We start from the raw sequence: 15,720 nt of genomic DNA, 5'->3' as shown, positions 1-15,720 counted from the left end.
TGAATGATGGTAGCTCTTGAGAGTTTTTAACAGTAGTGTTGGCTAGACTTGCTTATAAGCATTGTCAGACAATGTGGTGATTATAGAAGAAGTGATTATTAGTTCTTTGGCAACATTGATGCACTAGTGACTGCAGCTGCACAGATGACATTGTTGAGAACTATAGACAAATGAAAGCTTGTGCAGAAATATGAGATGTATCACCAAATTACGTCCATATTTCTCTCCTTGTGCTTTAATAGCAGAGCTTTTGTGTTCTGCCACATTTCACAATGTTTTTTTCTAAACCAGCAGTTGACATTGCTGAATAGAGTTTTTATATTATTGATAACTGCACTGTAACTCATCCACTGGGCCCATGATTGAGGTCTGTAAAATATCATCAACAGCAGGCCTCCCTACAAACAAATATATGCCACTAAACAAACAACTGTAGCACTTAGTCACCTCCTCGAAACAAATGACACACTCCCATGATTTTAAATGTTAACTGTTTTTAATTTTTAACCATGTTTTATTTTGAATGTTGTGAGCTGTCCTGAGGCTTTGGCGGAAGGGTGACATATAAATTGGATTATAAATAAATAAATTACATTTAAAATCTTTTATTATTGCCATCCCATAGCAAGAATGAAAAGGTGTGATGAGATGTGCTATATTTCTAAATAAATTTAGGCAGCTTTTAGATGTTATTCTTAGCCAGTTACAGCACTGTGGTATTTTATAGGTAAATTGCTTGTAGACTCATAGCCCTTGGAACCAGCATTTTGATGTCAGCCTGTGAATTGTACGTAGGCATTGGAAACAATGCTAAGATTTAGGAACTGGCATCAGATATTTAGGATCTTGAATGTTTTACACTTCTGCTTCTTTATCTCAGTTATTCAGCCATTGTTTTAATAAAGCAAGAGAGGTATGGAGACAACAGTTTTGTTGTTTGCCTAGGCGAGAGTTCTAACAAATTGTGTGTCTTGGCATGGATGAGGTGAGATGGATGAGGATTTGTGTCCAAATAGTTTATGCTTGGTTTTGCAAGTAGAGAGCAAGAGTAAAAGGAAGAAAATTGTCTTCTGTACTTTTCTGTGCCCTCCAGTTTTTTTAAAAAAAGAAATACATTTAATTTCCCCCCCCCCAAGGTAGAATGAGAGGCAGTAAAAAGAAAGCAACAATGTAATATACAAACAGACTTTTCAGATGGTCTATTATTATTGTTATTATTGTTATTGTTATTGTTATCTACTATAATTTACAAATCCATATGCTAACTCCAGATTTAAAAAAAATTAAGGATAACAATGTCACCTTAGCAATTAATACATTTATTTTCGCATGTGTTTTATGATCTACATCTACTAAAGTGGGCTCTAAACCACAAACACCTTATACCATGACATATTTGTTGGTCTTTCACATGCTACATTGGAATTATGTGGTAGCACTTTTTGTGTCAACTGTATACCATTTATAGTGATTTAGGTTACGTGGTCATATTTCTGTTATGTTCTTCAGTGCTGGTCATGGATGCACTCGTAAAATTATGCTACTTTATTCTGGATTCATTCTTACTAGTATAAACATTGTTTAGAACCACTAGTTAGTTGGTTGGCACCCCCATGATACTGTAAAGGCATAATTATCTTTATGGATTTTGAGCATGTTCCTAATGTTCACTTGCCTCAGGGATACATAGATATATAGGCACTTGTTGAAAATGTTTTGTAAATGATGTGTGTATTTACTCAATCTTGATATTCAAACTTCCACTTTGCAACTTTGTGTTCTGTGATCACAGTGCTCCTAATGGGGAGGAAATATTAATGGAATCTGAAGCCAAATTAGATATTGTGAGGCAGAAGATAAAACAAGTTGCGCAAGAATTGGTGGGAGAGGATATGCACCAGTTTCACAGAGCCATCTCTCCAGGTATGAAAACTATAGTAATCATTACAAGTAAAATTCAAATTGAGTGTAAATCAAAAGTACTAGCTTTTCTTCATATGACATGTGAAGATCAGTCTCTTCACAAAGGAAAAATGGTTATAGAAGTTGTCTGGAACATCTACTACATAAGCTATGCTGTTGAGTCCTTGGACTAATAATATGTCCTTGGTGATGGTTGCTAACATTAACTATATCCAGAAAGGGAACTTGCAGGACACAAGAGATTTATGTTAGCAAGGTAGGTATGGGTCATCAAGATTCAGTTATTTGGGGCATGTTTTTTTTCTCCCCTTGCTAGTGATGTACAAAAGACTGAGCAAGAAAGTTCTGTGGTTATATACAAAGAGAACTAGGTATGCAGAATTGCTAGAACCCATATCCAGCTTATATCCACAGATGTGCAGAGCTGCTTTCCTTTCTACATTGGGCCATCACCATGTGAGCAATATTACTGATGCAAATAAAAATTGATTACTGAGATTTTTTTATTCTGAAGTAAGCCACAGCCAAGTAACTATGTGTAGATAGATGCTTGCAAGTGAGACCTACAAGAAACTTGCAGGGGTGAGGAAATCCCACTATCTCTTTCCCTCTACCTGCCTTGCTCACCTAGCAGTGGTATTTTGATTGACCTCACCGCTAACTTCACTTTCACTGTCACAGTCCTGCTTGCTCATGCTGTCACCCCTGCCTGTCTAACTTGTCTGTTTGCCCAGTGATGGTGAGAAGGGTACCTTCCTTGGCTTCTCTGCCACCAGCTGCTACTTCAAAATAGTTTCTGAGATGTTGCCACATAGGGTTGCAAGATCTCCCCAACTGCCTGGCAAGTTGAAGTTTGGACATTTTTTTAAAGGTCCTTCAACCCCCACCCCCTCGATTTTTGGATGAATTTGGGGATTCCTCCAGATTTATAGAAAACTGTTCCCTGTGTCTATAGGGCCTGTAAGACGGAGCTCTTCCGCCAGGCTTATAACTGAGGCCGGGCGGAAAGAAGATCAGCCCACCCTCACAAACTGGCGGTAGAGAGCGTCACCCCCCTCCGTAGTTGAGGATACGGAGAGCAAATGAGTAGATTACGCCATCGCTGTTGCCATTACTGTAAATTATCGGTTTTTATTGTCATTTTATGGTTTTAGGGCAGTGGTCCCCAACCTTTATTAGGCTGGGGACCGGCAGGGCATCGGGCCGCGCCCGCAGGGCCTGCGCCCGCGCGGGCCACGCCCACGCTTCGGGCCGCGCCCACGCTTCGGGCCGTGCCCACGCTTCGGGCCGCGCCCGGCCGCACCCGCGGATCGGGCCGCGCCCGCGAGCCGCGCCCGGCCGCGCCTGCGGGCCGCACCCGCGGATCCGGCCGCGCCCGGCCGCGCCTGCGGGCCGCACCCGCGGATCCGGCCGCGCCCGGCCGCGCCCGCGGGCCGCACCCGTGGATCGGGCCACACGGGCGCGGCCTGCACGGGCGCGGCCCGGCCCTGATTCCCTCTCCCCGCCCTCCCGCAGTAAGTAGCTTCCCGGGCCGCAAGCTTGCGGCCTGGGAAGTTTTTTACTGCGGGGGGGGCGGGGAGAGGGAGCCGCGGCCCGGCGCCATGGCCTTTGCGGCCCGGCGCCGGGCCGCGGCCCGCAGGTTGCGGACCACTGTTTTAGGGGACGAGGTTATGTAAGCCGCCTCGAGCCTTCGGGGGGAGGCGGGGTATAAATATAATAATAATAATAATAATAATAGTAATAAAGGTATGTTCTATCAAGGTGCAATCAACTTACGTTGATCTCAGCAATGGACTTTCAAGACAAGTGAGACAGAGGTGATTTGCCATTGTTCAGAATTGTGGAAGGAATGGCAAACCACCCTGTATTGTGTCTGCGAAGAAAACACTAGAGGGCGTCACCCCAAGGGTCAGACATGACTTGGTGCTTGCACAGGGGATACCTTTACCTTTATGCAGTAACTACAATTTGTTTTGTGTCTGGATTCAGTTTCAACCAGTTTCTTTTCATGGTTTTTGTTCTTATACAACAAAAACTGGTTGACAAGGACAGTCTTCTATTTGTATACCATCCAGGAACAGGCCACATGTTCATTTGGCTTCCTCAGGAATTAAATGTTTGAATCAAGAGTGGGTAGTTTAGCTTACATTAAAAATGAGAAGTAATTTTTAAAACTAATGTGATGCCCAGACGCTGAAAAAAATAGCATTTCTATTTTCCCTTAAGGAAGCATTTTCAGTGTACGCTGAAACTCCAACAGTTTATCTTGAAGGATGGTATCATTCAGGGAACAGTTGAGAGTTGTCATGTAGTCACACACGTTGCCAAGCATCCTGTCAGTATCTGAGATAGTGGACAAAGTGATCCGAGCATATGAAACAAGATTCTATTTATGGACACCAACAGTTTGGGCTTTAATATGTGGTTTTCCAGTCAGACTAAGTACAAGAGATTTGTCTGGAAAATGTTTCACAGATATGTCAAGGGGGGGGGGCGGGGACTGCAAGGTAATAAAGGCTTATCTCTGTGAGCAGAATGCTTGGGAACATAGTAATCCATTCAGTTCCCAGAACTGCTTGCTGGTTGACGCTGTGCAAGTGCATTGGTTGCCAGTTGTGGCCTGGATCAGATTCAAGGTTCTGGTATTAACCTTTAAGGCAATCTGTCCCTTGGGTCCTGCCTATCTGAGGGACCACTTGTCTCCTTTTGCACCCCTGCAGAGTTCTTCGCTCTGTTGGTGCTAATCTGCTTGTGGTCTTTGGCTCCAGAGAAGCACACCTGACCTTGACTCGGGCCAGGGCTTTTTTGGTCCTGGCCCTGACCTGGTAGAATGAGCTCTTGGAAGAGCTGAGGGCCCTGATGGAGCTTTCTCAGTTCAACAGGGAGCTCTTCTATCAGGTCTTTGGTTGAGGCTGGGACCAGAAACAATTAGGGCCCCTCCCCCAGCCAATGTGATACCATTCTGTGAACCTCTACCCTGTGATGATTGACTGCAGAATGGGGGAGAAATGGGGGCTGTGCCGCCTGTTGTGGTTTTGTGGCTTTAGGGGTTATGACTTTTACTGGGGTTCTTATTAGGTTTTATGTAACCTGCCACGAGTCCACAGAGAGTGGCAGGATATAAATTTAAATAATAAATAACTGCAACATAATTTGTTAACACTATAGCTATTGCTATACTAGGTAGCATAGAAAATTTATTTAATAATCTAATAATACACAAAACAAATAGGATGAGGGGGAGAGAAACAATGGTAATGAATATGAAAAGCAAGCATTGAAGTATTCAGTGACTTCTAGTCTTACAAAGTGGAAAGAAAGAATGAGAAATAGCACACATGCTGTAATGTTTAAAGAACACATGAAGCTGCCTTAGACCCTTGTCCATCCATGTCAGTATTGTCTACCCAGACTGGCAGCAGCTCTCCAGTGTCTCAGGCAGAGGTATTAACTGGAGATGCCAGGGTCCCAGAAATCTGGGACCTACTGCATGCAAAGTAGATGCACTATCACTGGACCATAGCTCCTCCATATCTTAAAAGTAGAGAGACTAATAATCAAACTAGAAGAGAAACAAATCTTCTGTTTTCTTTAAAATCTAAAGGAGTTATACAGAATCCCAAATTGGTTGGGTGCTTTGATATTGGGGATGTGATGCATTAAGTCTCTTCTTCCTGTACTCTTTAGCAATGTAAATATACCTGCTTCCCTGAGCTGTTTTTTTGTGTCATGGCTCGGTGGAGTGCACAGATGCACAGGTGTCTTTCTTCAGTGATTAACAAGACTGCGTCACGATCTATCAGTCTCCTGTGGACTTACCAAAGCTGACACATTCAGCTTTCATAGAACTAAATTATTCTGTCTTTATGGGGAAAGGGAGCACATTCATGTAACCCCCCCCCCTTAGAATCTTATATATTCCCAGGTCATAAATAGATGTTTTAGAAAGTAAAGTGCCAACCCAAAGTTCTTATCTCAAGGGGAAGTTGTCCAATTAACCTCAGATCTCCTAAAAAGGTTGTCTATCATCTTAAATTCAGTCTGATTTTTTCCCTTTCATAAATCATTTCATACTGTAGATCCAAATCAGATTTTTAATTATAGAATTTTAGTGTAGACTTGATATAAAGACCCTGCCTCCCCAAAATCTGATGAATGTAGTCACTATATCAATAAATAGAAGTGCCGCAAATATGATGCTTGAGAATATTGTTTGCTGCTTGTTTAAAAGCTTCTTTGGGGTTACTCCAAGTCGTTGTTCTTTTGACTTAAAGATAAAACAATTCTGGCAGCGCAATAAAGAAGTTTCATGCTTTCCCTCATTAAGAATAGTGCTAATGGCACGCAGAACATTTCCCCAAAGGATGCTTGCTTGAGCTCAAACACCAAGTATAGTAATAATAATATAACAATAACAAAAGTGGATGCCTGTTTTCTACACGTTTCTTAACAGTACAGATTGTCCCGAGGGATGATTAAACAAGCAAACAAAGAGATACTAAAATAACTAGTTTTTTAGAAAAAAAAAACTTCTGCACATTGTTAAGAATATTATCCTTTTGTGAAGACTTCTTATGTTGAAATGTTTCTTCCCCCTTTGCCATAGTGTTATAGTATATATGAACCTTATCCCAAGGGGTTGTGCTTAATGTGGTTTAAAACTGAAAATGTGCAAGAAGGCTAACTTTGATTCAGAGGCATGAAACAGCAAACAATATCATTTTGTTCTAGGTTGGTGGTACAGTGGCAGTGTTTAACAGATATAAAAATATTAAGATAATGACTCGGTTCCTGAGAAACAGGAGTGGAGATCTGTTAGCTGAATGAGGTTTTTATCATCTCTTTCTTCCAATTGCAATCCACCCTCAGTTGTTTTTGATTGTTGGGGGAACTTTCCAGAACAGCATGAGATGCAGCCTGGGGGGATTGAAGGGAATGGGATTGGTGAAAATTGAAGATGTCCATGAGCAATGAAAACTGTTCTCACTGGATCCAAGCTGGTTAAATTGTGAAATACCATGGATAAGAGGATTGCTGGAGGTCATTATATGCAGTCTCTTCTTTTGGAACAGGATCTACTGTACCTAAATGTGCCCTTAGTAGTGTATGAGCAAAGAAAATGTGAGGAGAACTCAGGGCCAAGCGAACTATGCAGTGTTTGTTCCAAGTTCTTGCTTTATCTTACAACTGAGTCTGCAGTATGTATTACTTGGCAGTAAGTCTTATTTACTGCCTGGTAAGTTTACATAAGTTGTAGTCTTACACTGCATTCTTAAGCACAGTTACATCCCTCTAAGCCAGGCTTTCTCAACCAGGGTTTCCTTTCATGTTGGCCCTAGAAGAGTTTTGCTGATTGGGTGGGAGTTAATTTTTTATGTATTTTTAATTAAAAAAATAATTGGGTGATATGGTTATATCAACCCATCCATCCTCCTCCCAAAATGGCCAATGATGGGCCTGGAGGGGGTGGGAAAGGAAGGGGTCACAGCCATACAAATCCTTGCTGGCTGAGGCTCATCACACATGGTAGTGACTGGAGTCCAGAGAGATAAGTACCCTCATTTTAACTTGACTGTGGAGTACTGGGGATCGAAGCAGCATAAGCCTGCCCCAGCCCTGTTTCTGGCATTGATTGGGTGGAGGCAACAGAGTGGCATAGGCCTGGCCTAGCCCTTTTTTTTGTAGCACTGGGCTGGGCAGGGGGGTGACAGAATGGTATAGGCCTGCTTTGACCCTGTTTCACGTGTGTGTGTGTGGGGGGGGGGGGGTGACAGAGTGGCATAGGCCTATCCCAGCCCTGTTTCTTGCATTGGGTGGGGGCAAAGGAGCAGAATCTGTGTTTCTGATGTGGGAGGGGAGCAGATGACAGAGTGGTGTAGGCCTGCCCTGGCCCTATTTCTGCAGCCTCCGTTTTGTAAAGAAGAGCAAACTGGTATCCAGCCTATAATGCAGGTATGGCCATGTTCACAAATCATCTGAAAATATTTCTGTGCTGGGGGACTGTTTTGGTGATGTCACTTCTGGTGGCATGTGTCTTCCTGATGTGTGGCAGGAATGTGGGGCCTGCTGACATCATTTCCAGGGTTTCTCAAAGCCTGAAGAATGTTTCAAGAGTTTCTCAATGGTAAAAACGTTGTGAAAGTGGGTTCTAAGCCTATGAATGAGTTGGGTTGCAACTCTGTTTAAGATTGTGCTGCAGATCTCTTTCAGTCTTATGGTTTGTTTTAGAACATTAATGCAGTCTTATTAAAATATTAATGCTTCTGAGATTTAGAATGGTAGATTCAGTCAAGTGACTATACCAGCTGTTGCTTATTGTGCTACTTCAGACCAACACGGCTATCCATTTGTATTTGAAAATTGTCGGTGCTTGTAGATGTCTTCTAAAAAGCTGAAAAACTAAGAAACTAAATTCTCTTTCTACAAATGATAAATTAAAGAAAAGTGAAGTCACTGAACAAATCAGATATTTATCATGCGATCCTGTGCAAAATTATTTGCAGAAAATTATTTCCAGTGAGTTCAGTCAGCTTTGTCAGGTATAACTTGACATAGGATTACACTGTTAAACATTCTGAAGTACATTATGAGAGAAACTTCGCAAGAGCTTATTCAGCCAACAGTAGCTATGGTTGTCTATATATCTAATAGCTGTGTGTGCCCACTGTCCCATACAGATTTTTTATTTAATCCACTGAATTGCATCTCCACGGGCTATGAGAAAAGCACCCACAAACTTGGAAGAATCCATAGATTCATAGAAAACAGATTTAAATATAGAATCATAGAATCATAGAGTTGGAAGGGGCCATACAGGCCATCTAGTCCAACCCCCTGCTCAATGCAGGATCAGCCCTAACGATCCTAAAGCATCCAAGAAAAGTGTGTATCCAGCCTTTGCTTGAAGACTGCCAGTGAGGGGGAGCTCACCACCTCCTTAGGCAGCCTATTCCACTGCTGAACTACTCTGCCTGTGAAAATTTTGTTCCTGATATCTAGCCTATATTGTTGTACTTGAAGTTTAAACCCATTACTGCGTGTCCTCTCCTCAGCAGCCAACAGAACCAGCATCCTTCCCTCCTCCAAGTGACAACCTTTCAAATACTTAAAGAGGGCTATCATGTCCCCTCTCAACCTCCCTTTCTCCAGGCTGAACATTCCCAAGTCCCTCAACCTATCTTCATAGGGCTTGGTCCCTTAGCCCCAGATCATCTTAGTCGCTCTCCTCTGTACCCTTTCAATTTTATCTACGTCCTTCTTGAAGTGAGGCCTCCAGAACTGCACACAGTACTCCAGGTGTGGTCTGACCAGTGCCGTATACAATGGGACTGTGACATCTTGTGATTTTGCTGTAATGCCCCTGTTGATACAGCCCAAAATGGCATTTGCCTTTTTTACCGCTGCATCACACTGCCTGCTCATGTTTAGTTTACAATCCACAAGTACTCCAAGGTCTCGTTCACCCACAGTGTTACCTAGAAGCGTATCCCCCATCCAGTAGGCATGCTTTTCATTTTTCTGACCCAGATGCAGAACTTTACACTTATCTTTATTAAATTGCACCATGTTCTCATTTGCCCATTTTTCCATTGTGTTCAGATCTCGTTGAACTCTGTTTCTATCTTCCGGAGTATTTGCCAGTCCTCCCAATTTGGTGTCATCTGCAAACTTGATGAGTAGTCCCTCCACCCCCTCTTCCAGATCATTAATAAATACGTTAAAAAGTACCGGGCCGAGCACCGTGCCCTGAGGTACCCCGCTACTCTCCTCTCTCCAGTCTGATGAAACACCATTGACAACAACTCTTTGAGTGCGGTTCTCTAACCAATGCCCTATCCACCTGACTATCTGAAAATCCTGATTGCAGTCCTTCAACTTATCCATCAGAACATCATGGGGAACCTTGTCAAAAGCTTTACTAAAATCCAAGTAAATGACATCAACCGAATTTCCACGATCCAGCCAACCTGTTACTTGGTCAAAAAAGCAAACCAGGTTGGTCTGGCAAGACCTGTTGAAGACTTCCTTGGATCACCAAATTGTCCTCCAGATGTTTGCAGATCGCTCCCTTTAATATCTAGTCCATTATTTTCCCCACAACAGAGGTCAGACTCACTGGTCTGTAGTTTCCCGGGTCATCCTTCCTCCCTTTTTTGAAGATCAGAATAACGTTTGCTCTCTTCCAGTCCTCCGGGACATCTCCAGTCCTTAAAGGGGTCCTGAAGATGATGGACAAGGGCTGAGCAAGTTCTCTGGAAAGTTCTTTGAGCACTCTCGGGTGTATTTCATCCGAACCAGGGGATTTGAACTTATCCAGTGCAGCTAAATGCCTCTCGACAACCTCTCTATCCATCTAGCCACCCAGACACTATCCTTTGGCTACTGCCATCTCTAGATGTGCCTAAACCCTTTGACCTGTGGGAAAAAACAGATGTAAAATAGGCACTAAGCCTTTCTGCTTTCTCTGCATCTTCCATTAGAGTTTGTCCATCCGTACCCAACAGTGGGCCTATTGCCTCCTTTACTTTACCTTTGCTCCTCACATAACTGAAAAATCTTTTCTTGTTACAATGGGCTTCCCTGGCCAATCTGAGCTCACTCTCAACTTTGGCCTTTCTGATGATTGATCTACACTGCCTTGTAACCCGTAGGTACTCTTCTTTAGAGCTCTGTCCTTCCCTCCATTTCCTGAACATTTCCCTTTTCTTTCTTAGTTCTTCTTGAAGTTCTCTATTCATCCAAATAGGCTTCTTAGAGCTCCTGTAGTGTTTTCGTCTTTCTGGGATAGTCATTGATTGAGCATGCAATATCTCTTGTTTGAGTAGTGCCCACCTTTCACATGCTCCCTTCCCTTCCAGCATTCTCGTCCATGGTATGACACTCATCATGTCTCTGAGTTTATTAAAGTTTGCCCTACGAAAATTCAACATCCGCGTCTGGCTACAAGCTTCCTTGCCTCCCCATCTCAAAAGGAATTCTATGAGGACATGGTCACTTCCCCCTAGGGTCCCCAGCTCCTTTACCTCATCCACCAACTCTTGCCTGTTGGTCAGTATTAGGTCCAGTATGGCAGAACCTCTTGTGGGTTTGTCCACCATTTGATAAATGCAATTGTCAGCCAGGCAGGTCAGAATGTTGCATGACTGAGGACACTTCGCAGAGTTTGTTTCCCAGCACACATCTGGGAAATTGAAGTCACCCATGATGACAAGGTCCTACCGCTTGGATATTTTCTCAAGCTGCTCACAAAGTGCAGCATCCACATCCTCTCATTGGTCAGGCAGTCGGTAGCAAACACCAACCCCCACACTGTTTGTTTTCCCCTTGCTTATCTTCACCCAGATGCTTTCCACTGTAGATATGCTCTCCTTCACTAGAATTTCCTGACAGGTAAGCCCTTTCCTCACATACAGTGCCACTCCTCCACCTCTTCGATCTATTCTGTTTTTTCTGAACAGTTCATATCCATCCACCATTACATTCCAGTCATGAGAATCATTCCACCAAGTTTCTGTAATGCCTACTAGATCATACCTTTCCATCAGCATGAGAAGTTCCAGCTTTTCCTTCTTTATTGCCCATGCTTCGGGCGTTAGTATAAAGACATCTGAATCCTTTTACTTTTGGTTCCCTATGAGCTGGCCTTGCCAGTTGGGCTGCCCCCGATCGTTCTCCTTCCTTACACTCCCTATGTTGATCGTCTCCTTCCCCTTGTGGCTTCAGTTTAAAGCTCTCCTGATGAATCTCCCCAGGTTCCTGCCAAACACATTCTTCCCCAGCTTTGATAAGTGCAGTCCGTCAGGTGCTAGTAGGCCTTCCTCAAGAAAGCCTATCCCATGGTCCCAGAAACCAAATCTCTCCTGCCGGCACCAACTACGCAGCCACTGATTCATCTCCATTATCTTCCTCTCCCGATGCATTCCTCTTCCCTTGACAGGCAAGATTGAAGAGAATACCACTTGTGCCCCCATTTGCTTGAGCTTCCTCCCCAGATCTTGATAGTCTTTTTTAATAGGAGCGATGGTATTCAGGGACATGTCATTCGTTCCCACATGGACCATCACAAATGGGTAGCGATCCGTAGATTTGAGTAGTTTGGGCAGCCATTCTGAAACGTCTTTAATTTTTGCCCCTGGCAAGCAACATACTTCTCGGATAAGGGGGTCGGGCCCAGCCACATGGCGATCCATTCCTTTTAGCAGGGAGTCTCCAATTACCAGTACTCTCCTTTTTTTTTTTTTTTCTCAGCTCCATTTCATTATATCCCCGTGGCCTCTTCACTTTGTCTTAGACTTTGTTTTGGGACCTCTTCCCTTGTTGACCCTTGCACCTCCTCTGCAAGGGCCTGAAATCTATTCTGGAGCTGCAAAGGCCCCAAGAACCGTCGCGCTCTACGCCGTTGAGTCTGTTCCCGAACTGTCTGCAGAGGCTCCGTAGTGAGGTCAATCTCCTTATCCTCTTCAGGACTGGTTGTATCCTCTTTATTCCGAGTTGCACGGCTGTGGTCTATGAACTCCTCCCCTTTCTTTCTTTGGGTCAGAGTAATAATACTGTCTTCTAATCCCCTAATCCTTTCCTCCAAAAGTCTTACCAGTTTACACTTGGGGCAGATGTAGTCCATCTTGTCTTCTGGGAGGAAGGCAATCATGTCACACTCACCGCAGATGATGGGATGAGTGTCCTGGAGGTCCATTGTAAGTTCTAGGCAGTGCAAGTACTGGGGAAATATAATCTACTGATTCTAATTACTCGGCCAAGAACCCCAGGCCAAGAGCCCTTTGTCTCTTGCGCCTCTGGCGAGGAGCAGCCCTTTTTAATCCTCCCAGCAACCACCCAGCAATCGCCTCACCCAGTCAGCACAATAGCCTCACCTGGTCAGCAGCAACACGCCCCAGTAGCTCTCTCCACATGCTCTCAGTTGTCTGAGCTCAAATATAGGGGGGGGGGGCAACACAACAAACCAGTAATAGCAGTTTCTGTGCAGATGTTGTGGGTCGGGAGGGATGACTTTCGATTTGCAAGAACAAACCAAAATGATATCCAGCAATCAGTGTCACAGTCAAACTAGAGTGGAGAGCAAACAGGAGATGAAAGGAAAAGGAGGAAAAGAACAAGTGGGTAGGGAGGGGTGAGGGAAGACCAGGCTGGCAGATGAACAGGAGGTTGAGTTGGAAGAAAGAATTTGTGGGAGAGGAAAAGTCTGAGCACATGGCCTACGGGCTTCCCCCTGGAGCCCAACATGGGAGAAACACAGTATAAAAACCCAATGTATAATAATAATTTGGAAGCTATAAAGTAAATGCAGCAAAAGCATATATTTTTGTATACTGTCATAAAACTTTAATATAATGCAGCAGTAGCTCTGAAATACTCTGGCATTATGATAAATGTATTTATCTGTCCCTGTAAAATACTCTGCAAGAAAAGGAAATTGGAAAGGGTAAGATTTCTGTTAAAAAGACAATTGGATTACTGAACACAAGTTAAAAAGCTAAATACTACAAGAACAAGATGTCGCTGAAAAAATTTAAAAGTTTATATTTTTGTTTCTGAGAGTGGAGATAAAGTTCTAAAAGTAGATACTGAGTTTTCAGATGAAACTGTTGAAGAAACTACTGTAATCACTGTTAAGGATTGTGTATGCAATATTTTTGTGTGATTTACCCACAGATAAATTGCTTTTGTTCTTCTGTGACATAGAGTATGTAGAGAACTGCATCCAGTTGGAATAGACCTTGATAGACCAATAGTCTGACTCAGTATGAGGAAGTTCATGTGGTATTCTGGGGCAGCTTTAGAGACTAGCTTGCCTGTGCTGAATTCACTTTAATGATCACTGTAATGCATGTCTACTATTAAAGGTAAAGGTATCCCCTGTGCAAGCACGGAGTCATGTCTGACCCTTGGGGTGACGCCCTCTAGCGTTTTCATGGCAGACTCAATATGGGGTGCTTTGCCAGTGCCTTCCCCAGTCATTACCGTTTACCCCCCAGCAAGCTGGGTACTCATTTTACCGATCTCGGAAGGATGGAAGGCTGAGTCAGCCTTGAGCCAGCTGCTGGGATCGAACTCCCAGCCAAATGGGCAGAGCTTCAGGCTGCATGTCTGCTGCCTTACCACTCTGCGCCACAAGAGGCTCTCTACTATTAGACATGAGTTGGGCTAGATGGCCTGTATGGCCCCTTCCAACTCCATGATTCTATGATTCTATGATTCTAAATACCAAATAGCCTCCTCTTGAACTACCATCAAGTATGGCAGGTATCTCCAGTCACATAGTGAGATCCTGTGCAAGAAAGCATATCTACTGTTGTGGATGAGAGCAAGGAAAACAGTGCCATTGTAGGAAGGGCTGACATGTAGAGATAAAGCAGTAGGATGGAGTCAGCTAGGCCTGGAAAATCTCAGTCTGTCTCAAATCAATACACTTTTACTTCCTGTGGGGAAGATAGTGAGTCCCTCTTATGTGAGCCGGATTCAGTCGTTGGCTTCCACATTCTAGTGGGCTCGAGCAATTGTTTCATAGTCCAGATTGGCCTGGCACCTACAATGAATCAGAGATGGGAACATTGAAAAGAAGATTTTTTCTCTTTGTGTATACATTTGTTCATGTGTTTGTGGGGGGGGGGGATCCTCTCTGCATACACCAGTTTGCGGAGAAAATAAATGCAGGTAACTCTAGTTTTCCAAATTAGAACAGAAGTATCTCTCCATTTTGATTTTATTTCTTAGAACGTGCCCCCTCACTTCTATATCTATATGCCTCCAAGTTGACAGTGGAATAAGGCTTTGTATCGTTTAAACCAGGGGTAGTCAAACTGCGGCCCTCCAGATGTCTATGGACTACAGTTCCCATGAGCCCCTGCCAGCAGATGATGGCACGGGCTCATGGGCATTGTTGTCCATGGACATCTGGGGGCCGCAGTTTGACTACCCCTGGTTTAAACGATAAAGAAATTGCCTTGATTTCTGCCTGTGAGCTTTAATCTGCCCACGTTACCAAACTGCCCTATTTGATTGTCCTCCTGACAGCAAACTAGTGAAAGGAGCATATTGCAAAGTTTGGTGGCAGCTGCTGAAGAAGCATCCCTCCCCATTTAAAAGAGAGTGAAGGATTGGGATTACTTCAGATAAAATGAATCTCCATACCCTTTGGGTGGATTTGCACTTCAGTTGCTTGCTGCCTGGCTAGTTGGACAAGCAGAGAGATAGTAACCCGAAAGATGCTGGGATGGGAATGTTTACAACAACATAAGGTTGAAACTCAGCAGAGCCTTCATACTAGACCGGAGTACAGTGAAGTCTCTATTAATGCAAACATGGGTTTTGTAGTACAGAATTTCTAACACTTGTAAGATTAAGGATATCTGCTAGGCCTTGTGTGTACATATGTAAGGACACTAAGTGGATCAGGTAAAAAGGTAAAGGTATCTCCTGTGCAAGCACCAGGTCATGTCTGACCCTTGGGGTGATGCCCTCTAGCATTTTCATGGCAGACTCAATACGGGGTGGCTTGCCAGTGCCTTCCCCAGTCATTACCGTTTACCCCCCAGCAAGCTGGGCACTCATTTTACCGACCTTGGAAGGATGGAAGGCTGAGTCAACCTTGAGCCGGCTGCTGGGATCGAACTCCCAGCCTCATGGGCAGACAGCTTCAGACAGCATATCGCTGCCTTACCACTCTGCGCCACAAGAGGCTCTAAGTGGATCAGGTACTCCAAGGTAATTTTTAAGTGACATTGAACACAACTGAAATGTTAAAAATAAACCTTAATTTTTTAAAGCTCCCTTGAACAT

The 15,720-nt window shown here is 43.7% G+C and overlaps 1 protein-coding gene across 2 annotated transcripts in view; it reads left to right on the top strand.

Annotated features, from left to right (window-relative positions):
* The window catches only part of TSNAX (translin associated factor X), a 28,972-nt gene that overhangs the window by 3,475 nt on the left and 9,777 nt on the right, over nucleotides 1-15,720 (top strand). For both annotated transcript variants that reach the window (XM_077346362.1, XM_077346371.1), the window contains exon 4: nucleotides 1,793-1,923. In XM_077346362.1, coding sequence (XP_077202477.1) covers nucleotides 1,793-1,923 — 131 coding nt within the window. The remainder of the gene's footprint in view (nucleotides 1-1,792; nucleotides 1,924-15,720) is intronic.

Source organism: Paroedura picta, chromosome 1 (genome assembly GCF_049243985.1).
Source record: "Paroedura picta isolate Pp20150507F chromosome 1, Ppicta_v3.0, whole genome shotgun sequence".
Taxonomy (NCBI): domain Eukaryota; kingdom Metazoa; phylum Chordata; class Lepidosauria; order Squamata; family Gekkonidae; genus Paroedura; species Paroedura picta.
This window is presented reverse-complemented; position numbering and strand designations above follow the sequence as displayed.